Genomic DNA, 23,249 nt, shown 5'->3' on the forward strand with positions numbered 1-23,249 from the left:
ATCCCACATCAGGCTCCCGGTGCATGGGGCCTGCTTCTCCCTCTGCCTGTGTCTCTGCCTCTCTCTCTCTCTTTCTCTGATGACTATCATAAATAAATAAAAATTTAAAAACTATATCCTTAAAAAAAAAAACATGTTTTAGTATTAATGTTGTTATGGCCCATCAGTTTGCTTAAGAGAAATAAGATTTGCTTAAGAAATAAGAGTTTGTTCAGGACAAGATCAGAGGTGTTACAGTTTCACTTTAGTGGTGGTGTTTAATTTCTAGGAGTTGAGGAGCACTGAAACAATTGGACGTACTCTCATCTCTCCAGCTCTTTCTGGGAAGGATTTTGTGAGAACTGAAGGGACTTTGGTCTTTGAACCTGGCCAGAGAAACACCATGTTGGATGTCATCCTAACACCAGAGACAGGGTCTTTGAATCCATTTCCTAAACGCTTCCAGATTGTGCTTTTTGACCCAAAAGGTGGGGCCAGAATTGATCAAGTGTATGGGACAGCTAACATCACTCTAGTCTCTGATGCGGATTCGCAGTCCTTTTGGGGACTTGCAGATCAGTTACAACAGCCCCTGGATGGTGACATTCTTAACAGAGTACTGCACAGCATCAGCCTGAAAGTGGCCACGGAGAACACGGAGGAACAGCTCAGTGCCGTGATGCATTTAATAGATAAGGTAAGAAGCCCTTGCAAGCGTTAGCAGTCGGGTTAGTTAAATTTCATAAATTAAAAATAAAACAGTTATAATGTCAGTTGTCATGAAATTATGGCAGGGTTAAGTTTCTGAACATAACAGTGAAATTCACCAAGCTGATACTACTTTTCATGGATCTGACTGCTGTGTGTCTGGAAACTTCAGTCTTAAACTTGGAGAATGATCAGTATTCTACTGCAGCAGTAAGGACAACCCAGTATCTGAAAAGCAGCATCAGATGTCAGAAGCGAAAAGCTCTTTCTGATTCTCCAGAAACTGGATGAGTCTCTCTTAAGTTGCATCTCAGTTTTTTGAGTATATAAAAAGAGAGACTTGGCCTAGGTTACATAGTTCTTCCACGTAACGGGAGCTGTTACCCTCTGCTTATTCCCTGTTCCTCCTGGGCCCTGAACACTCCCTCAGAAAAGGAGAAATAAAGAATGACCAGATTGGTGTGGACTTAGATCAACTTGGGTTTAGTTTTAACCCATTTATTTACACATCTGCGAATGATGAAATGAAATGGAGATGTAAAATCCTAAAAATGTAAGTAAAAGAAGAGATCTGAAAAGAATTATTATTAAAGGAAAAGACTCTTATGGGGATTTCTTTGGGGCTTTCTTATTTAAGATATTTCTTATCAATATATTTATATACAAGAATGAAAAATATTGAATACATACATGTGAACTTATAAATACTGTATTTTTACATGGTGACCCTTAAATACTTAAAATGCTAACAATGGGTTTTTAGATTATCATGCCTATTTTACTTCTCATGCTGTCTTTTAAATACGATGCCTGAAGGGTAGAAAAGAAAATTATAAAGTACACAGGCAAGAAGAGGAAGCCTTGCCAAATAGCTTGTAAAACAGAGAGAAGTGACTGCTATTTCATGCAAAGAAAGTTCTAGAGATAAGAATTTACTGTGGGAAATATTGTTACTTAAATTTTCTCATGATGAAATGGCATAGGACAGTAACAAGTTGATTTGGCTAAAGAGAGGGAAAGATTGCACAGTGGCATTTTAGAAAAGATAACCTTTATTCATATGATTTAGAGAAGAAAAAGATTCTGCTCCTTTTTTCCCCCCTCAATGAGTTATATAAGAGAGCTACATATTATTGGTCTAGAATCAACATTTCTTTTTTTTCTTTTTTAAGATTTTATTTATTTATTCATGCGAGACAGAGAGAGAGAGAGAGAGAGAGAGAGAGAGAGAGGCAGAGACACAGGCAAAGGGAGAAGCAGACTCCATGCAGGGATCCCGATGTGGGACTCGATCCCGGGTCTCCAGGATCATGTCCTTGGGCCAAAGGCAGGTGCTAAACCACAGAGTCACCCAGGGATCCTCCTAGAATCAACATTTCTTTAACTAGCATTGTCAAGTAGTACTTATTAATTGGTTTTTGTTGAGTCTGTCATGAATAATGAAACTGAATTATGAATGAAACTCCTATGGAAAAATGTAAATTTTTTTGAGTAACCATTAGCAAACATGATTATTTTCAAATCATGTATTGTTAGTAAAATATATTTTAATATTGTGGCATATTGTCTTCTCAAATTCAATTTTTATATGTATGTCATTACTGAGTGACTTATTCAATAATTTTATGCATTTTATGTTTTATATAATGGTATATGTAATAATATATAAAGAAAATTGAAAAATTCTACTCAGCAACATGAAACACTTGAATAAATAGAAACCTATACCTTGTCCCACAACAGACTCAATGTCATAGAGTCAGCAGTTTTCTGTAAATTAACCTATAATTCCCTATCAAAATAGCAGTAAGTTATTTTGTTTTGTTTTGTTTTTTAACCTGGACAAAATGATACCATTGTTGACCTGGAAAAAGAAACATGTGAGAATGGGCAGAAATTTTATGAAAAAGAAGAAAATGGCAGTGATCTCACCACACTAAATATGAAAAGTGTATTATGATCTTACAGTGATTAAAACAGGGGGTGATGCTGTCTTAGGCATAGATATTGACATGAGAGGAATAGAACAGAAAGTGCAGAAATAAATGCAAGCACATATGAAAATCTCAAACATGCTAGAAGTGACATTTCAGATTAATGGGTCAAAATTCTTATTCTGTAAATGTTACTGATACAGGTGATTTAACCATGTGAAAGAAAAACAGAGCTGGATCTGTATCCTAAACCCTACTGCAAAATAAATCTCAGACATATCAGAGATTGCAAAAATGAAACCATAAAAGTATTAGCAGAAAACATGGATGAATCATTTGTAATATATAAATTTGAAGTGGAGAAGTTCTAAAGCATAAAACAGAACCCAGAAGCCTTAAAGGAAAAGAGTTTATCAAACTTGACCATATAAAGTTTAAACAAAATTTCTCTCTGCATATACCATAAGGAAAGTCAAAAGACAACTAATGTTATATGTCAGTTATATCTCAGTAAAACTTAGGTGGTGAGGGAAAGTAAGAAAAAAGACAACTAATGGTTGTGGGAAGCATTTGTGCAAATACATATGTAACGGAATGTTTATTTCAACATTACTTATAATAACAAAAATTGGGAAAAAATAATAGCTATTAAGAGGGCCCTGGTGTGTTCCTAACATGCAAAAAAGAAAGAAATTATATTTTAGACATTTATAATACTGCAAATAAGACAGTAATGAAACAGGCCTGAAAATGTAGATAATCACATATAATAAGGTTAACATTTTAACATTAAAACACAGGATGCCCTGTTAACCTGGAATTTCAGGTAAACAATACATTTTTCAGTATATCACAAATGACAAATGTTTGCATGGAGTATTTGGGATATACTTGTATCAAACAAATATTGGTTGTTTATCTGATATTTGCTTAGAGTCCCCTGTACTTTACTTGTCAAGCCTTCATATATCCCATGTGTACCTAATACATATAGACTTCTAAGATATTCTCAAAATCAAGAGTATAGAATAGAGCTTCCAAATACTAGATTCAACTTCATTCTCTAAGGTCTTGTATTTTGAGTGAAATTGTTTCATATTTGTAAGTTTTATTTTTCCCCAGATTCTAACTTTTTAAAAATAGAATCTGTTCCCTGCTATGCCTTTCTTTATATGGGGAACTCCATAAATCTTAGGTATTGTTGTTATACTCATCAGAACAGAAGAAACAAGTACTGTACCCAAAAGAACAACAGCTTTAAATGATTCACTATAAAGATTTTCTGGATAAAATCTAGCTGTGGCTTTTGGAAAATTTTTGCTGTGACCTAATATTCTATCCCTTCATTTTCTTACTATGCATGGTGCAATGAAAATCATTTAAAATGCTGTTGGTTGCTTTAACAATATTATCAGTCTTTTAAGACCGCTGGGTTTGATATGCAAATTTTTAATTTCTTTGGGATTTGGTTTCCAGGTCATTGAAGCTTGTAAAACATGAGTCAGGGGGTGTTGCCTCTTATTTTGTGTTCTGGAACAATTGAAAGAGCACAGGAATACTTTGTTCTGTGAAAGTTTGATACCCCTCTTCCCCCAACAAAGTTCTCTCCTGACAGTTTTAAAACCTTTTCCCATAGTTCATTCAGATTTTCTATATTTTTGTAAGTCAACTTTGATAATTTTTAATTTAATTTAATTTTTTATTTATTTGAGACACAGAGAGAGAGAGAGAGAGAGAGAGAGAGAGAGAGAGAGAGGCAGAGACACAGACAGAGGGAGAAGCAGGCTCCATACAGGGAGCCTGATGCGGGACTCGATCCCAGGTCTCCAGGATGAAGGCAGCGGCGCTAAATTGCTGAACCACCTGGGCTGCCCTGGGGGTTCTTTTTATTGTTGTTTTTTTTTGTAAAATGGCATTTTACGGCCAGAATATTTCATCATACACTTCTTTATATCATAGATCTTCTTTTCAAGAATTATTTTTTACATTTGGTTTATTTTATAGTCCAGGGTCTCCAGGATCATGTCCTTGGAGCGATTGAGACTCAGCTAATGTTTTGAGTCAGAGCAGGGCAGCTGTCACAAGTGTCTCCTGGGTTTGACCATTCACCATATTCATGCCCTCAGACAAGTTAGGCAGCCTCTTTCTGCCTCATTTTCCCTACCTGGAAACAAAGTAACACCAGCACCTCTCTATCAGGATTGTTGTGAAAACTAGAGAAGTTAGGACAACTTGCTGAGAATAGCACCCAGACAAACCGGGGGTTATATAAATGGCCTTTTTGTTGTGTTTTTTATGTGCTTTACTAAAGGGAATTTTCTGTTGCCCTTGAATATGAATGAACGTTTGCATGGCTCTAGAATTCTTAGATGACAACCTTTAATTCTTAAAACTGCACATGTTCTTACTGGCTTCTGGCATTTCATTTACAAAAAAAGTCTGATGTCAAACTGAATTTTTGTCTCTCTGTTAGTAATTTTTCTTTCCTATCTGGTTTCTGGTAGAATTTTTTTAACACTTGAAATAATATTTAAAACTCACCCAGATGCATCTGGTGGTGTTTCTTTTTTCGGGTATAAAGCAAGCTCTGCATTTTTAGACATGACTATTTCTTTAGCTTATTAAGGCACTGTGGCTTTCTCTCTCTCTCTTTCTCTCTCTCTCTCTCTCTCTGCTTCTATCAGCTCTTTTATATGCTTGTTGTATCTTATAGATTTGTTTTATTTATCTGTTACATTTTCTCTGAATTCTGGGAGCATTTCCTGAGCTTTTTTTTTCCATTTAATGTATTCAGTTGATTGTTTCAGGAGTCAGTGGGCTGTTTGCTTTCTTCATTGTAATGTTTATTTGATAAATTTTTACTTTGTTAAATTTTTACTTTGTCTTGCTGCCAGATAAGTAAATACATTTACTTTGTATTTTTGTCATCTTTTCTTTGTGGATTATTCTCCATTCCTCCTTACTTTCTTTGCAATGGATATTCTTATAAACTTAGATCTTGAGTTCAGCTATCACCTTGGCACTGTGTAAATTACAAAGCTTTAAAAATAATATGGGGAACATAGGGAACTTCCTCAATGAGCTCACCTGGTAGTAGCAACAAACAAATCATTTCAGTGCTGTCAGAGATTCATTAATAAAGGTATGTGCAAGTTACACAGAGAGTGATTATGTATATTGGCAGGTGGGGTACAGTGTATAAATCACAGAGCAAGTGGTGACTAATTTGGATTTTGAAGGATTTATAGGGCCTTCTCAGGAATAGAAGAATAGTGTGATAACAAATCAATGGCTTTACACCCATGCTTAGTCAGACAATAAAGATGTGGTCCTTGACACTCTGGCAAGGAAAAACAAAATAAATCATCAAAGCTGTTTTCCTCTTACTCTCCTTGTCCCTCAAACAACAGATAACCTAGTTCTTTAAGGTAGGAGGACTCATACTTCCAGATAAAGGCAGGAGTGCCAGGAGCTGCTGACTACTTTTAGTTAGAAAAAGAGTCTTTCATTTGATGTTTTAGCAATTTGGTGGTAGGTAGTGGATTCTGTTCATGGAATGCCAGGTAATCAAGAATAATCTTGCTTCCGTTGTTGGCAAATATTCTTGTACTTATTTCTTTGGTTGTTGAACAAAAGAAAAAGAATTCTTGGGGTAGATATAAAAGTGAGATTAATTTTAATTCATGATGTTAATTATTGTAGTAAAAAAATAAATGAACTGTGCAACTATTTTGGGCTTTCTCTAGTTATCAAATAAAAAATATTTTGCTGATCACAACTCTTCTTTATAAATGGTTATGCTTTTTAAAGTACAAGTGTATTTTTAAGTGTATTTGAAATATAATTTTGATCCCATTTTTTCCTAGATTCCTCCTTAGGAATCTAGAAGCTTATTTTAATAACTTAATAAGGAACATGTACTGTACCATACATATCATTAAAGCAGTTTTATTTTTGCAGATATTTTTTCATACTGGAATTTTTTTTTCTAGATAACTGTTGAAGGAAAAAGCCAAGTGCTCAGTATTGAAAATCGAAATCTTTTTTATGAGATTCTCTGTGCTCTTATTAACCCAAAGCGCAAAGACACCAGAGGATTCAGCCACTTCACTGAGGTGACTGAGAATTTTGCCTTTTCTCTGCTAACTGATGTTACCTGTGGCTCTCCTGGTGAAAAGTAAGTGTTTTTTAATAATAATACCTTATATGTATTCCTTCACGGTGTATGAAGTACTATGCAATGCAAAATGACATTTAAATGTTGTAACTAGGGATTAAACAGTCAATGCATTGTATCTTTTTCCCTTTAAAGATAATAATTCATTCATTCATTCCTCATTCATTTATTCATGTAAGAGCTGGAGGGGGAGGGGCGGTGCGAGGAGGCAGTGAGCAGACTCTGCTCTGAGCCAGAGCCCCATGCAGGGTTGGAACCCGCGACCCTGAGATCAGGACCTGAGCCAAACCAAGAGTCAGATGCTCCACCGACTGAGCCACCCAGGCTCCCAATGCATTGTATCTAACGGGCAAATGAAGTAATTATTTGAAGAAAGCATAGTAACTATGTCAAGAAAAATGAACTTATACTGTCAATAGTACATTCCTCTTGTTTTGAAGGATTTTTTTTAAGAATTAAAAAAATATCTATTGTTTACTCTTCTGATAAAAAATACACTCTTTTATGTATGGAAAAATCCTTTTATTAAGGAGAAAAAGGAAGGTGACTCCAAATTTTAGACATGTTTTGATGTGCTGTTGCAGTGGAGTCATGGTTCAGTTTTAGCCCTTTAGAAGCAGCTCTCCTCGTGTTGTTGACCTGTTGAGTAGTTGTTTTGTGGTTGGAGTTTCATGACAGAGTGCAAACAAGAGGAAAAGGAAAAAATAAAATGTTCATTGTGTGTTCATTATTTTATAATTAATTTTGTAACTTTATGTTAATATTCTTCAGAAGATATGGTGTTTTAAATTGCATTCCAAAGGTAAATTGAGTCACTATAGTACAAAGACTTAAAAATTTTTAATTTCTATTTGAGTTAACATAAAAACGGCTAATAGAAATTGGTTAGAAATTGAGAAATTGAGTGGTCCTTCCACTTCCACAGAGTAATACAGGTTATTTAAAAAGCAGTGATTTTGAGGGGCACCTGGGTTGCTCAGTCACTTAAGCAACTGACTCGGTTTTGGCTTAGGTCATGATCTCATGAGTCCTGACGTTGAGCCTTGCCTCCGGGAAGAGGGCTCCTGGCTTAGCAGGGAGTCTGCTTGAGATTCTCTCCTTATGCCCCTCTCACCCCCAAGCATGAGCACGCGCTCTCTCGCTTTCTAAAATAAGTAAATAAATCTTTAAAAAGAAAGCAATTACTATTACTAAATGGGACATATCTGATTAGGAGTGTTTATATGGGGCACCTGGATGGCTCAGTCAGTTAAGCATCTGCCTTCAGCTCAGGTCGTGATCCCAGGGTCCTGGGATTGAGGCTCCCCCCGCCCGGGAGCTGTCTCTGCTCAGTGGGGAGTCTGCTTCTCCCTCTCCCTCTTCCTCTGCCCCTCCCCCACTGCATTTGCTTTCTCTCTTGTGCTTGCTCGCTCTCAAATAAATTAGTACAATCTTAAAAAAAAATAAAAGTGTGTAAATCTTTATAGCATTTATTATTTATTTGCTGATGAATGCTGTCATCAGTGTTTATTAAGTCACACTGAAATTCAGGGATATTTTGAAGACTGTTTTTAAAAAATCTGGAATAATAATTTAAATCATCTATATAGGGCCCTTTATGAACTCTGACAGGTCAATTAAAATAACATTCAGATATGTAAAACTTTTAACTTTAGTTCTTAGGTCATAAGACATACGAAGTTCAAAGAGATAGTCAATCCAGATATAAAAGGGTTATAAGAGAAATCAAGGAATAAAAGAAGAGCTGATATTAACTGTACCTCTGCTCTAGTCTTGACATTGTATTAGACTGAACAATATGAAGTTGCCTTTCTTTGTAGGTAGAATAGTATAATATATTGGAGACTATATGTTTCAGCATAATCCTTACTAAAAATTATACATATTTTATTCTTATAAAAGATCATTTTAGCATCTGGTCCAAGGCAGGGCTTTTATTATTCCTGTTTGTAGACATAGAAACTGAGAGACCTTACACAGCTTGTCAAGGGTCGGACCATTAGTCATGGTGAGGCCTCAATCCCAGGCCCGCCTGAGTCCACATTCCTTGCTGGCCACCATGCCTTATGGTCAGAAGAGACTGTAACCACTTGCTTTGTAACAAAATCTCCACTTCCAGCCCTGTGGCTATAAAGTGCCCCTAGACTTTTTTATCCCAGGTTAGTGCCAGTGTCGGTCTTGAGGTGAAGGTACAAAACCAGCATCCTTTACACTGTACTCTTCTTTCAACTCTGATGAGTGAGTCCTAAGGATCAAGGTTTTCTTTTTTTAAGATTTTATTTATTCACGAGAGACACACAGAGAGAGGCAGAGACATAGGCAGAGGGAAAAACAATCTCCCCACGGGGAGCCTGATGTGGGACTCTTCGGGTTCATGATCCCAGCCTAAGGCAGATGCTCAACCACTGAGCCACACAGATGCCCCAGGTTTTTCTTAATGGTGTTCATCAGAAAAGCTCTACATAACCTTTTTGGAGGCCCCTTCTCTATCCTCACTACTGGTCCTAAGCATCTATCTCAGAGTAGTGATTAGCAGTTTGGCTACTCAGTGCCTTTAATACATGTCTCCAGTGTCTTCAGAAACCTCTGAAATGGATTATTTCTTTACTACAAGTAAGTTTACAGTGAGGCTACAGTGTGTGTGGTTAAAAAATATCCTTTCTTTTCCCTCTTGAACTATGTTCAGCTGTGTTGTTCAGTGAAGCCAGATAGTTCATAGCTTTATAATTCCCCATAATCCCAATCCTTCCCTTTTGTTTTCCCATATTTGTACAAGATCACTAGAATATTGAGGTTGTTTTAGATGCGAACCATCCACCCGGCTGTGAAAGTTGGTTTCCATATTTGTGCCCTCCGCATAGGGAGAATTCAAGAGTGTAAGATGCACAGAAGGAGTTACCTTTTCTCCCTTGTTGCTGAATATGTTCTCAAGCTTGGAATGGTATCTGGTTTGTGGTGGATTTTCAGTGGTTATAATATAACGAGTGAATAGAATAAATAAATGGAGCAATATGTTTACTGCCATGTGTTTCCTCTCCACAGACTTACCTTTCCTTCCAAGTTGTCTGTGGAAAGGAAGCAGCACATCCAATGGCAGTTAGCCAAGAATAGTGTGGTGTCTTTGGGGAAATCATGAGCCTTTAAAGATTAAACATACAATAGGATTCATATGTGTGTGGAAGAATCAGACTTGGGATTTTAGAGGCAGCATGTTGAAGGCAATGTTAAAAGTTTAAGAATGTGATAAATCAAGGAATAGGAGGACTGCATAGGAGATCATTGTTCAGATAAGATGAGCACTGAAATTGAGGCACAGACTTGGGGAGGATGGTAACTTGAAAACCGTTAAGTGGAAGAATTATCATCCAGTGACAAATTAAACAGAAAATAAGAGCGATCAACACTGTTTTTTTTTTTTTTAAACCTGGAAAACTCTAAAGCTGGTGACTATGCTGGTATGTGTTATGTATACATTATCTTAAGCAGTATTCAGGAGCATCTGCTGAGAGTGAAAGATTTGGGAATTGAGCAGGGATGTTGAGAATAATGACATCTAGAGCAATTACTTGGAAGCCAAGTAAAAACTGTCAAGTGGCACTGAGGGCACAGCTGTGGTTGGTCACTGGATTTGTAGTGGTTCTAGTCTACATATTAATGTGGAGTTCTCCCTCTGACTTCAACCAGGATGTAAAGCAGATTGTGGGATTGATCAAAGAGAATGTGGTAGAAGGGCATGGATCTAGGAGTGTCAGGGAGAGTATAGTCATTTTTAAGTGAGAGGGGCCAGGAATTTGGCACACTAGTGTCAGAGGTAGGTAGAGTACTGTGTGTGTTAGATTGGTCTCAGATGCCAAGATACTGACATCCAGGATGTCTCTGATGGGCTAAATCTCAGTAGATCCAGGGAGAGTGGGTGGAGGGTTTGCAACCATGTTGGTGAGGTTCACTGGTCTCAACCACACTGTACCTGTCAGGGGGTGCTGCAGTGGCAGCTTTTAGCTTAACGTCACCAGTGAAGATATGGGAGGCTGAATGGGATGATGAAGAGATGAGTTTTTGGTGAGCTGTTGTGAATACAGATTGAGGTGTTTGGGGAGGAGTCTTGAACAACAGAGGTCGTGCCTGGGTGAATGGCTGGATTAAAGATAGATATTTGAGGGCACTGATTCAAATGTAGTTAAAGTTATGGAAGATTTTTTTTTTAAGATTTTGTTTATTTATTTATTTGAGAGGGAGAGAAAACATGCATGAACACGAGTAAAGGGAGGAACGTGGGGAGAATGGGGTTTGGGGGAGGGAATCTCAAGCACACTTCAGGCTGAGCAGGACCCCAGCCTGGTGCTCGGTCTCATGACCCTGAAGTCATGAGCTGAGCACAAACCAAGAGTCAGAAGCTCAACTGACTGAACCACCTAGGAGCCCCATGGAAGATTTTTTTAGAGAGAGGATTTAACTAGAGGAAAAAGCCCTTCCTCTTTCCTTTTCTTCTCAGATTTTCCGTTTACAGTTCTCTGCTCCATTTCCCAGGTTAGGGATTTTGATAAGGTATCATTTAGATCCATGACTTAATTATTCATACTCTTTTTCTGTTGTGGTCCATATAACTTTTAACATTTAATGCATAATTTTTATCCTAACATCCCAATATTCTCCAAACTTCTTCAGGTAGGATTCAGATCTGATTTATCTTTGTATCTCTTCATTGTTCATAATCATAATGGGTCCAAGACAAGATTTATCAGGTTCCTTGGGGGAATGGTAAAAAAAAAAAAAATTAGACTTGTAGAACCTCTAGCGTCCTCTTCAGGCAAGGATTCTTTTGAGTAAGTCTGGGGTATGATCTTTTTTAAACATACTTCCGAGTGATTTCAACACATACCAAGGTTTGGAAACACTTTCACTGAGCACAGGATCTTAGGCCTACAATGTTTAAACAGAGATGTCATAGGGCGAGCCCAGGTCTAGGCTGTTTCTCTTACCAATCACATGATTAGATTCAAAATGCTCTAACGATAGAAAGAGATGAGGTAAACTCTTGAAGAAAACATGCTCTAGGTATATAAGGCTTATGGTATTCTTAAATAAAGCAGAGGTTTCTTTTTTTTTTATAAATTAATTTTTATTGGTGTTCAATTTACCAACATACAGAATAACACCCAGTGCTCATCCCGTCAAGTGTCCCCCTCAGTAAAGCAGAGGTTTCAATTTAGTGGTGCACCCTTTCCTCAAACTATTCCACCAGTGCTGATGTGACTAACACAAAAAAGTACATTTTATGGGCACAGATTATATCTGATATCCATTAAACAGCTTTCCTAAACCCGTGTTTTAGATTACAAGGCGATCAGGCCAAAGGATGCAGAAAGTGCTGTGCAAAAAATTATGACCGTTAACCACAAAAGAACTGAAAGTGCATTGTCTTTACTGCCTCTGGGCTAGGAATGTTATGGCTGTGCATAAAGAACAGAACCCCTGTGTACATGGATTTTAACAAATATAAGTAGATGCGTAGGTAAATGCACGCCATTTTAGTAGAGACTTTGCTTTTCTCTTCTAGAAGCAAAACTGTCCTTGACAGTTGCCCATATTTGTCCATCCTGGCTCTTCACTGGTATCCTCAGCAAATCAATGGGCACAAGTTTGAAGGAAAAGAAGGTGACTATATCCGAGTTCCAGAGAGGTTATTGGAGATTCCAGATGCAGAAATAATGGCTGGAAAAAGTACATGTACATTAGTCCAGTTTACAGAGTATAGCAGCCAGCAGTGGTTTACAACTGGAAACAATCTCCATGCCCTGAAAAATAAGGTAATCTATCATTTAAAGAATTCTGTGGTTGGAAACAGATTTTTTTCCTTAGCAGACACACTCCTCAGAATGCATTTACGTGATCAAATTCGTGGGAAGGACTACACATGGTGAGCTAATTATGAGACATGTCCCATCTTTACGGACTATTTGTAGAATGTATAGTCTCATATATATAGTTGGAAATATTTCCTTCACGTTTTATTGAGAAAAGCATATATAGTGGGGAAAGTAAAAAATGTAGCCTTCACTAATATCATATCATATTCCTCACTCCTGATGAAGTTGGACATGGAGTTAAAGGGAGCATCATCAGCTGGAGGCTGCTCAGGAACTAAAATAGAGGTAGAACGTTTGCATTGAAAAAACAGACTCCCCGCATTCATAAGGAACCTAATAATATAAATAGTGGCATTAAGCAAGTGACTAGAGTAACTAGGAATATGAATCAAAGTTCAGAATTCAGTCATGACATTTATTTAAAATATCACCCATTTCTCTGTGTGTTGTGGCGCTGCAGGTACTATCTTTGAGTGTGAAAGGTCAGAGTTCACAGCCCCTGACTGACAACAATGAGGTCCTCTACAGGATTTATGCCGCTGAACCTAGGATTATTCCCCAGACGTCTCTGTGTCTCCTTTGGAATCAGGCTGCTGCAAGGTACTTAATAATTCTTTAAAATCAAAATGCAGTCCTTCCCTGTTCTATTACCATAAGCCCAGCTTCTGTACCGAACAGAGAGGGTGACCTCAGGTGAGACTTGTGGAGTGGAGACAAATCTCTGCCATAAAGATGACAAAGCAGCATAGGAATGGCCTAACATTGTGCAGGGAGCAAGTGCAGCCCAACAACCTAAATGTGTGTTTCGCACACTATTTACTTCTTTATTATTACTGCTTCCCTTGAACCTACCATGACTTCTGCTCAAATCACATAACCTTCCTGTAGTTATTGGTTAATTTATTGGCAGGAAAGGAAATTTTCTTTGCCCCTTCCATCTGGCTTATGGTTCTGGCTCTGATGCTTTGTGTTTAGAGAGATTAGCAGGGATTTATAATTCTAGTCCACATATGGCTTGGAGTACATTTTGGAATTAAGCCCTGCACAGGAATGGGAGAACAGAATGATTCTTCTGTAGAAGCTCATTGGCCTCACCTGGCCTCAGGTTTCTGAGCAGTTCTATCACCCGGAGCTCAGTCAATGCCGGAAGGTCAGGCGTTGCTTGCCCAGAGGGTAGAGGTTCCAAACCAGTCACTTGGTTCTGTTTATTTCTGACTTTCAGCTGCACAGACTAAAATTCTAAATACATTTAACAGCTTTGTTGGGTAACCAACTGTCCCCCCAAACAGCAAAATTCTGGTTAGTCTTTTTCTTTGTGAAAAAATAATTTTCAGCTGAAATTTTGCATGCCTGGTGACAGATCTTAAACTTAATACATAGGTACTGTGCCATCCTTAATCCATAACTCATAATGAATGTTTCAGACTTGAATCTGCAATGGGGGTTAGGTTTTTACACCCTTAAAGTAAAGGATTCAGATGCACTGAAAGGGAGGAGACCCCACCAGGGGTCACGGAAGAACGCTCAGAAGGCTTGGTACGTGACATGACGTTTGCTGTAATCATGATAGAGTTTTTATGTTAAAAGCCAGATCTTCTAGAAGAAACATTTGAAAAAACCCTAAAAAGCATTTATGTAATATATGTGGCTTCAAAAGAGAAAAACAAAAAAGATGAAGAAAGTAATGTGGAAAATCTTTTAAGGAACTTACGTGATTTGAAATACAAGGAGTTGTGAAATGAGGAAGGGTAAAGAGGGTGTGTGTAGTGGCTCTGTCCATCCTTTGGTATTTTCGAATGTGAGGAAGGCATGCCTTCTGATGAAAACCTGGGGTGTATTTGCTTCAGATTAGGCACTAGCACTGCTCTGTTGAGAAGACCAGCTTCTCTGGTATCAGAAATGCTTTTGCAGGTTTGGTGAGTATTTAGGCTGCTTCTTAAGGTATCTTGTGGGACCTATTGTGTCATGTCTAGGACAAGATGTTCCCTCCAGCATTTTTCCTTGAAAATTGGTCTGCTTGAGTAAAGAACACTTAAGTTCACCAAGTTATTTTTACCTTAAAAGCCATCTCAGTACCTCACGTGTTGATTAAAGAGCATTAGTGACCACTGTGTTTTTGCCCTAGCTGGTCGTCTGACAGTCAGTTTTGCAAAGTGGTCGGGGACACTTCAGACTACGTGGAATGTGCCTGTTCGTACATGTCCGTGTACGCGGTCTACGCCCAGACCGACAACTTGTCTTCATACAATGAAGCTTTTTTCTCTTCTGGATTTATATGTATCTCAGGTCAGTTGTGGCATTTTTACCTCAATAGTTTTGAACATTTATAAGAATGAAAGTCTGTTTTCCCATGTTTGCAAATGTACTGTAATTCATCAGTACTAGGAAAAGATAAACTTTACCATTGTCTTATTCATTACTTCATAGAGTGGATGTTTATAGAAGGCCAACTGCTATATAACTACTATAGTAGTTATATAATGAATAACGAGGATATAATAAAGGATACAGTATAATTATATAGTAAAGTATAATAAGGAAGAGACAGTTCAACTCATAAAATATAAAATACAGCGTGAGACAGAAGCTAGATAACAGGCAAAGATAGTGTTGTGAGATAGAGGGCAGGTTCTCCAATAGAATGTTAGGATTGTCTGAGATAAGATATACAAAGCATTTTTTATATTCATTTAAAAAACCAAACATAGAGTCTAGGAGTTCTAAATATATTCAACTACTGTGTTAAAAAATAAATTATCTCTTACTTTCTATATCTAGGCCCCATTTCTGGAAGAATGGGAACCCCAATTATATTAATGTCTGTCAAATTATTCACCTGTACCTTAATTTTTGAGAAGTATAAGACTATTCTCATTTGCTGTATTATGTAGGTGGGAGTCTGAGAATTCCTTAAACTGGTTTTCTACTCCCTATACTCACTTGTTCCATGCTCTAAGTCATCTTTTACAATCCTCTGCTGCTTCTGTGAACAATGAGTTATACAGAGAACTGCGTCTAGGGTACCTCTGGAGCCAGGTTGCCTGGGTTCAAATCTTGGTTCTGCCAGTGGCTAGGTGTGGGACCTGGAGCAAATTATTTAGTTTCTCTATGCCTCAGTTTCTCCACCCATAATAAATGATTTTAAATTGTATTATCATAACAGGGTGGTAAACGTACTAGCTCAGACATTTCTAATATCCTGCTTTAATAATGTTTTGTCTGTAAATGTGATTATCGCTGCATTTGTGTCTTTTTTTTTATTTGATGTGCAAACATCCTCTCTAATAATCTTTATTATGAAACTTTTGTGGCAGTAGACACAAGTAATTAATTATTATTTTTATCCTAGTTATTTAAAATCTTTTCACTGTAATTTCTTTTTATAAGATTATACGTTTCTCTTAATTTATCTTAATTTTAAACCTAACAGATTCAATAGCAAAAGTTAATAGTTTATTTGTTTATTTTTATTGGAGTTCGATTTGCCAACATATAGCATAACACCCAGTGCTCATCCCGTCAAGTGCCCCCCTCAGTGCCTGTCACCCAATTAGTAATTTCTTATTCTTTATAGAATCTTTTATAAGGATAACCTTTCTTGCTTGATAGATTCTTCTTGGTCTACATAGTTCCAAAATCATATAAAGACATCATATTTTATTTCAATGCTAATATATTTACAAAAAATCTCATAGACATAAATCCAAAAGGTAAAATGCTGCAGTAAAATCTAGGTATAATTTTACGTATTTCCATAGAGACATAAATCCAAGTGCTGCTGTGACTCACAAAAATCCCTTGGTTGTTCTAAATACTGAACATCAAAACAAAGTTTTAAAAACTAAAGAGATAATGTCTTGATTCTAGAGAGGAATAGTAGGATTGAAAGATATTTTCTTGGAAAATTTGTTAACGAATATATCTGTTTTGCAAAATCAACACGTAACTATCAGTATCTGCCTTTATTACTTTTAACTTAGAGTCACATTTCAAATACTGGGTTTATTCCGCCTCCATCCATGACATATTGTAGTGTACATTGCATGGTCTGTAGATTAGTAGGAGACATAAAGTCCTGTGTTTGTATCTCAGTTTCCACTCTCATGGGAAGGTAATTGTCCATCCCTCTAATAGGCCTGAGGAGCTAGAGGTGAGAATTTTATGTATCTTACATACACATTTCATTTATTTATTTATTTTTTATTTTAATAGGCTCCACACCCAATGTGGGGCTTGAACTCACAAATCTAAGACCAAGAGCTGCATGCTCTACTGACTAAGTCAGCCAGGCACCCCTTACATACACATTTTATAATTTATGTCAGATCACAACAAATGTCCATCTGAATTTGGAAGCAGGCTGACCAGCTCTTTTCATGAAAAGTGGCAATGTACAATTAGACACAAAGTAAACCTTTTTATTTAAATCAGAACAGATTACAGTGTCTCCATTCCAGTTCTAGTTTATAGGTCTGGTTACTATACTAGAGCAGAACAACTAAAATGATCAAAGTATGTGAATTGGGCATACAGGCCAAAAAGTTTAATTATTTATTTCTCAGCTTAGAAAGATGAAATATGAGGGTATATCTGTGGCTTTTTATTTTTTAAAGATTTTATTTATTCATGAGAGACACAGAGAGAGGCAGAGACATAGCCAGAGGGGGAAGCAGGCTCCCTCCAGGGAGCCCAATACAGGACTTGATCCCAGGATCCCAGGATCATGCCCTGAGCCAAACAGACGCTCAACCACTGAGCCACCCAGGCATTGTCCTTATCTCTGTGGCTTTTAAAATTGTAAACAAGTTTACCAAATTTCAAGAAATTAAACAAAGGTTATACTTTGAAGCTAAAAAGATAGAAAGAGAGGACAATTAAAACATAACTGTGCACTTGATATAACACTATAAAACTCACTGTCAAAAGTGACTTGAAAGAAATGCAACTTAAAATAACTTTAAATGATAATGCCACAATGTCATAATCTTACAGTGTAATTATTACAGAACCTATGCATGATTTGAGGTACACAGTACTATCTGGAGATATTGTCGAAGAAGCCTACCCTGCTTTCTGTAACTGTTGATATTATACTTAGACAATTGGGTTGGAATCAGAATGATTTTGACTTTCAGGACAATTCCTACAGCCTTGTGATCTGAACAAGACCATGTAGCATTCCATAATCCATTTCAGTTTTAATATCAATATGTGAGCTTGGTCTTATGTGATGCACTTGCTGCACTCAGCACTTGCTGAGTCTCTTATGTTCTTTTAAGCTGAGATTTTTAAAGATGGACCACAGACCTCACATCTATTTCATTTGTTCTTTTTTTGTTTTCTTATGGTGAGAAATCATTTAACACAATAGTCAAACTAAAGCTTTCCCTTTTAAGTGACTGATGGCTTTATGTACTTGACAGATTACTAAGTGTATACATGTCAACACAATGTCAGTTTTACAGTTAGGTAACAGAAAATAATTGTCTATAAATTGCTAGATAATAAGACTTACAGGATAAATAAATCAGTACAATCCAAAGTCCTCTGAGTCTTGCTTATTCTTTTGCCCAAGGTTTATTAAACTGCAAGACTTCTAGTTATGACTTTTATGTTTTACAAGTTGAGATTCTGATAGTTTTTCCAGATGCCACCGATTCATTTCAAATTATTTTTTGAAAGTAAGAGATTTTTCTAAAATTTTTGTCACATTCTTCCAAAAATAACAGGTTTACACTGTAATCATTTTCCTAAAATAACCATTATGGTTATGGGGAAGGTATATCAAGACAGCTTCATTCTATCAAGGGGGAGAGTAATTATGAACATGAAAAATAGAAAAAAATATAAGAATTTTTTTTTAAAACAAAGTCATTTGAAGAGATAACTGTGCGTAAGTAAGAGAGCTTAGTTTTAATTCTGACATAGCATAAAAATACTGGATTTCTCTGTACATGTTGGTGTATTATTTAGGATGCACTTGGCTGCAAGTAACAGAAGACAACTCCCATTTCTTAAACAAATCTAGTTCAGGGTTGATTAATTCAGTACCTTAGTGGCCCGACCCCCATCTCATTTTTCTGTCTTGCTCTCCTCAAAGATTTTGTTTTCCTTCTTGCCCCTACATGGTCTTGAGCTGGCTACAACTCTCAGCGTCACACGACGGCATCTTGACTGCCAAAGGAAAGGCACTTACTTGGATTCTGTTTTAAGAGCATTGAAAACTTTCCTGAAAACCACCCAGAATGTTTTCCCATAGATCTGTTTGCCTAGAATTATGTCCTCTGACCTTTCATAAACCAGTCCATGTCTGAGAGAGGCTACGACTAGAAATACAGACACAAGCAGTAGTAGAGCAGCAAGCAACTACCCTTTTGAACATCGTGTCCCCATTGCTCAGCACAGCCACTGATGTGTAGTAGTTTCTCAATAACTAGCTGTTAAATTAATACATGAATGAATATACATTATTCATTGACATCCCCCAATAATTAGCTGTTCTTGTGACTGTGTAAGTCAGTATCATGCTTTGAACTCCCAAACTATCTCATTTTAGCATTTTTTAATAAGAATTTTTCTGAAATACAGCATACTCTTTTTTTTTTTTTTTTTGCTTTCACTCAGGATAGTTTAATACAGCACTCTCCCAATAGATCTTGCTGTAATGATCGAAATGTTCCATCCTGTCCAATATGGTAGCCACTATCCACACCTCGTTATTGACCCTTTGAAATATGACTGGAACAAGTGAGGAACTGAAGTTTTCATTCTATTTAATTTTAATTAATTAAAATGTAGATAGCCATGTGTGGCTGTTGAATCTTTCAGAGTCAACACTGATTCTCTGGAGGCTGGTCTCCTGGCAACCTCATCCCTCTGGAAAAAATCCTTCCCCCACCCAACACAGACCTTGTGTTCTCTAAGGTGATTCATATTGACTTACTTTCAGCAGAGAAAACTTTTCAGGTCCTGACAATTTTGTTTTCCTGTCTTTAGCTTATTATTATTTAGCAGTAACCAAGAGGCACCATGCTGAGAGGAGAGGTACAGAAATGTGGTAATCAATAGAGATGAGCAACAAAAAGTTCAAAAAAAGTTTAACAGTTACAGCTAGCATTAGGTGGGAAAATAGAAAAAAAAGGAAGCTAATAACCTAATAACTGATATAATAATATATAATGAGCATTTGGTTTGGTTGAGATTTATTTGTAGAGAAGACAGATACATAGGGAGGTACAAAAGTTACAAATATTTTACAGATATTTCATGGCAAAAAGTATGAATATTTGGTTAGTAGAGGGATAAACCGGTAATTTGGAAAGCATATCCGATTCTTAAGGAATGCCAATAGATAATTTTATTGGATATGCATATTAATATACAAACATTACGTATGTTTATACACATACAAATATTTAAATGTTGTGTGGATAGTTAAGATCTTTGGTCCAGTTTGATGATAGCAAAAGAATCTAGCAGTTCCATAGAGTTTTTCTTATTTAAGTCAAAGATTATCCATGTTGTTTTGTTAAGGGTGATTTATCTTCCCCCTCACTTTCTAATGATACAGAAAAGTCATTTGTGTTAGTGAAATAATTGTTCTTTTTCAACTGAATCTGTGACCTACACTATATGAGGGGGAAAAAGTAAAGGGGAGGGCACCTGGGTGGTTCAGTCAGGGCAGAGTCTGACTCTTGATCTCGCCTCAGGTCTTGATCTCAGGGTCATGAGATTGGGCCCTGCATTGGGCTCCACGCTGGGTGTAGAACCTACTTAAAAAAAAAAAAAAAAAAAGGAAAGGAAAATTATCCAGTCAGATGCTTGTTGTTTCTACATAATTGCCAACAAGTCAATTTTTTAAAAACTTTAGAGTACACCTTTACTGATAATACCTGAAGTTTTTATACTTTATTTTTATTTTATTTATTTATTTTGTAAAGATTTTATTTATTTATTCATGAGAGAGAGAGGAGGAGACACAGACAGAGGGAGAAGCAGGCTTATGCAGGGAGCCTGATGTGGAACTCAATCCGAGGTCTTCAGGATCAGGCCCTGGGCCGAAGGTGGCGCTAAACCACTGAGCCATCTGGGCTGCCCTATACTTTATTTTTTTTAAAAAAAAACATTATAGTCATAACATTTTGTACCCTGTGATTTACATATTTATATTAAAGGAATTTAAACCAAAAAATGTATTGCTACTTAAACAGACTTGTGGACTTAAATCACGTTTGCTAAATGCAGCTATTTGATATCAGAAAAGAAAATAAAAAAGGGGCGCTTGTTAAGTATTGCTACTTAAACAGACTTGTGGACTTAAATCACGTATGCTCAATGCAGCTATTTGATATCAGAAAAGAAAATAAAAAAGGGGCACTTGGGTGGCTCAGTTGATTAAGCAGCTGCCTTCAGGTCAGGTAATGACCCCAGGGTCCTGAGATCAAGCCCCACATGGAGCTCTTTGCTCAGCAGGGAGTCTGCTTCTCCCTCTCCCTCTATAAGTCAGTACGCCTGCTGCTCCCCCTGCTTGTGCGTGCTCGCTCTCTCTCTCTGTCAAATAAATAAATAAAATCTTTAAGAAAACAGAAGTGTTAGAAACTGAAATATTTATTTCTTAAATCTAAGGTATTCAGTATCCTTTCCAAGGCCCGTTGAGGCTAGGGAACAGACTGCTTGAGGTTTTTTAGCACCTTTTCCCCTAAGTAAAAAATGCATCCAGAGAACTATCATGCATTATAGTTATAGGCTAATAGAATCTAGCCCATTTTCCTGCCACTGCCTTTGAATCCAGGACCGCCACCAGGTGTCATGCTAGCATTTTAATTGAAGCTTATATACTTAATTAAATATTCTTGAGCTGGTCAAGTTTAACTGTACTAAATTTATCTTGTGAAATGTGACTATAATGGAGAATTACTAAGTTAAGGGAGAAGGCCTTGAATAAACTCTTCTTATGAACTAGGAAAAAAAAGCAGTTGACTCATGTATATTTCTCCTTTGTCCAGCACTAATCCCCTTGCCTCACATTGCTACCATCTACCATAATAAATGTACAGTAAAGCACATATTTGTGATCACATGGCCTATTTTGACAAAAATTTGCAAGGCCTTGCTTTTGAATCAGTATATCACACACACACACACACCTCTTAAACCTTGAGTTTAAACTAGCTTTGATCATCACAGGAAATTGAAAGTGTAAGTTCTGGTAAGTTCACAGCATCAGCTTCAGTAATTTATTTATTTATTTTTTAAGGATTTTATTTATTCATGAGAGATGCAGAGAGAGAAAGAGAGAGGCAAAGACATAGGCAGCAGGAGAAGAAGGCTGCATGCAGGGAGCCCAAATGTGGGACTCGACCCTGGGACTCTGGAATCATGCCCTGACCCAAAGGCAGACATGCAACCACTGAGCCACCCAGGTGTCCCAGCTTCAGTAATTTATATACCACCTAAGTAAAGGTACAAAGTCAGGCATGACTCTGCAGTTTCTCAATATTCTTTGTACCTGTGTGGGTGGATTTTGGAGGCAGCCCCAAGACCTGCACACCTGTCCCAGAACACCCTAGAGCAGCCTTCCTAAAAATGGATTACTTTAGATTTCTTGGCCAAATTTCTAGGCTAAAAGCCTTGACTAATGCAAAGACTCCCTTCCTGTGTGGAACTTCATCTAACTTACTAAAATCTAAACATACCGAAAGCCTTTCCCAAAAGGAGTTATGAGAGTCATTGTTGCAAAGAACATTAATCATAGACCCCATGTGGGCATTTTGCAGATGCCCAATCCACTTTTGCCAAATGCAGTTTGTTCCGTAGCTTCAGAGAAGATAATGAAAAAGCAAATGTTGAATAAATGCAGTGTTTCCTGTTTGTTGTCAAGGAGGCTTTGATAAGTGAGGTGTAATACATATAAAGTACATGGCAAAGTAGCATATACATACCAATTGCTATGTTTTGATAATTCTTAGACAAAATAACTGTTAGGAGGAGAGGGATTAAAAGGCTTTTAAAAGGCTTACATGAAAAAGCAAATGGGTTACCATTTGCAGCACATTTAAATTTTAGAACAGGAAATATTTTTAAAATGTGTATTTACTCAGGGTGCCTGCGTGGCACAGTTGGTTAAGTGGCCAACTCTTGATTTCAGCTCTGGTCATGATCTCAGGGTCGATCTCTGTGTCACGCTCTGCACTCAGTGTGGAGTCTGCTTGAAATCCTCTTTCCCTCTGTTCTCTCTCCTCTAAAAGAAATAAGTAAATCTTAAAAAATTAAAATATGTATACACTCCACATTTAAAACATGGTATTAAAAGAAATATATATGAATTGCAAGATAAAAGATTTGTATTAGTGCTGAGTTTCTAATCATCGCCTTGAAGTAGCATAAAGAGATGAATTCAAGTAGCTTTAAAGAAAATATGAGTTTTCTTCACTCAGAAATGTAGATGCTTAGTTTAAAAGTAATCTCAGGAGGTAAAACATATTTTGTTCCTGATTTTGGCACCCAGTAGTGTAAGGTAACTCATAAAATTCATAATTACCACTGTCGTAATTACATAACTATTCCTACTAGATAAAAAGGGAG

General features: G+C 37.0%; 1 protein-coding gene across 1 annotated transcript in view; it reads left to right on the plus strand.

Annotated features, from left to right (window-relative positions):
- The window catches only part of ADGRV1 (adhesion G protein-coupled receptor V1), a 522,964-nt gene that overhangs the window by 217,006 nt on the left and 282,709 nt on the right, over positions 1 to 23,249 (plus strand). The window contains exons 78-82 of the mRNA XM_055312783.1: positions 269 to 676; positions 6,614 to 6,798; positions 12,356 to 12,605; positions 13,126 to 13,265; positions 14,791 to 14,951. Coding sequence (XP_055168758.1) covers positions 269 to 676; positions 6,614 to 6,798; positions 12,356 to 12,605; positions 13,126 to 13,265; positions 14,791 to 14,951 — 1,144 coding nt within the window. The remainder of the gene's footprint in view (positions 1 to 268; positions 677 to 6,613; positions 6,799 to 12,355; positions 12,606 to 13,125; positions 13,266 to 14,790; positions 14,952 to 23,249) is intronic.

The sequence above is a fragment of the Nyctereutes procyonoides genome, unplaced genomic scaffold (genome assembly GCF_905146905.1).
Source record: "Nyctereutes procyonoides isolate TBG_1078 unplaced genomic scaffold, NYPRO_anot_genome, whole genome shotgun sequence".
NCBI lineage: Eukaryota > Metazoa > Chordata > Mammalia > Carnivora > Canidae > Nyctereutes > Nyctereutes procyonoides.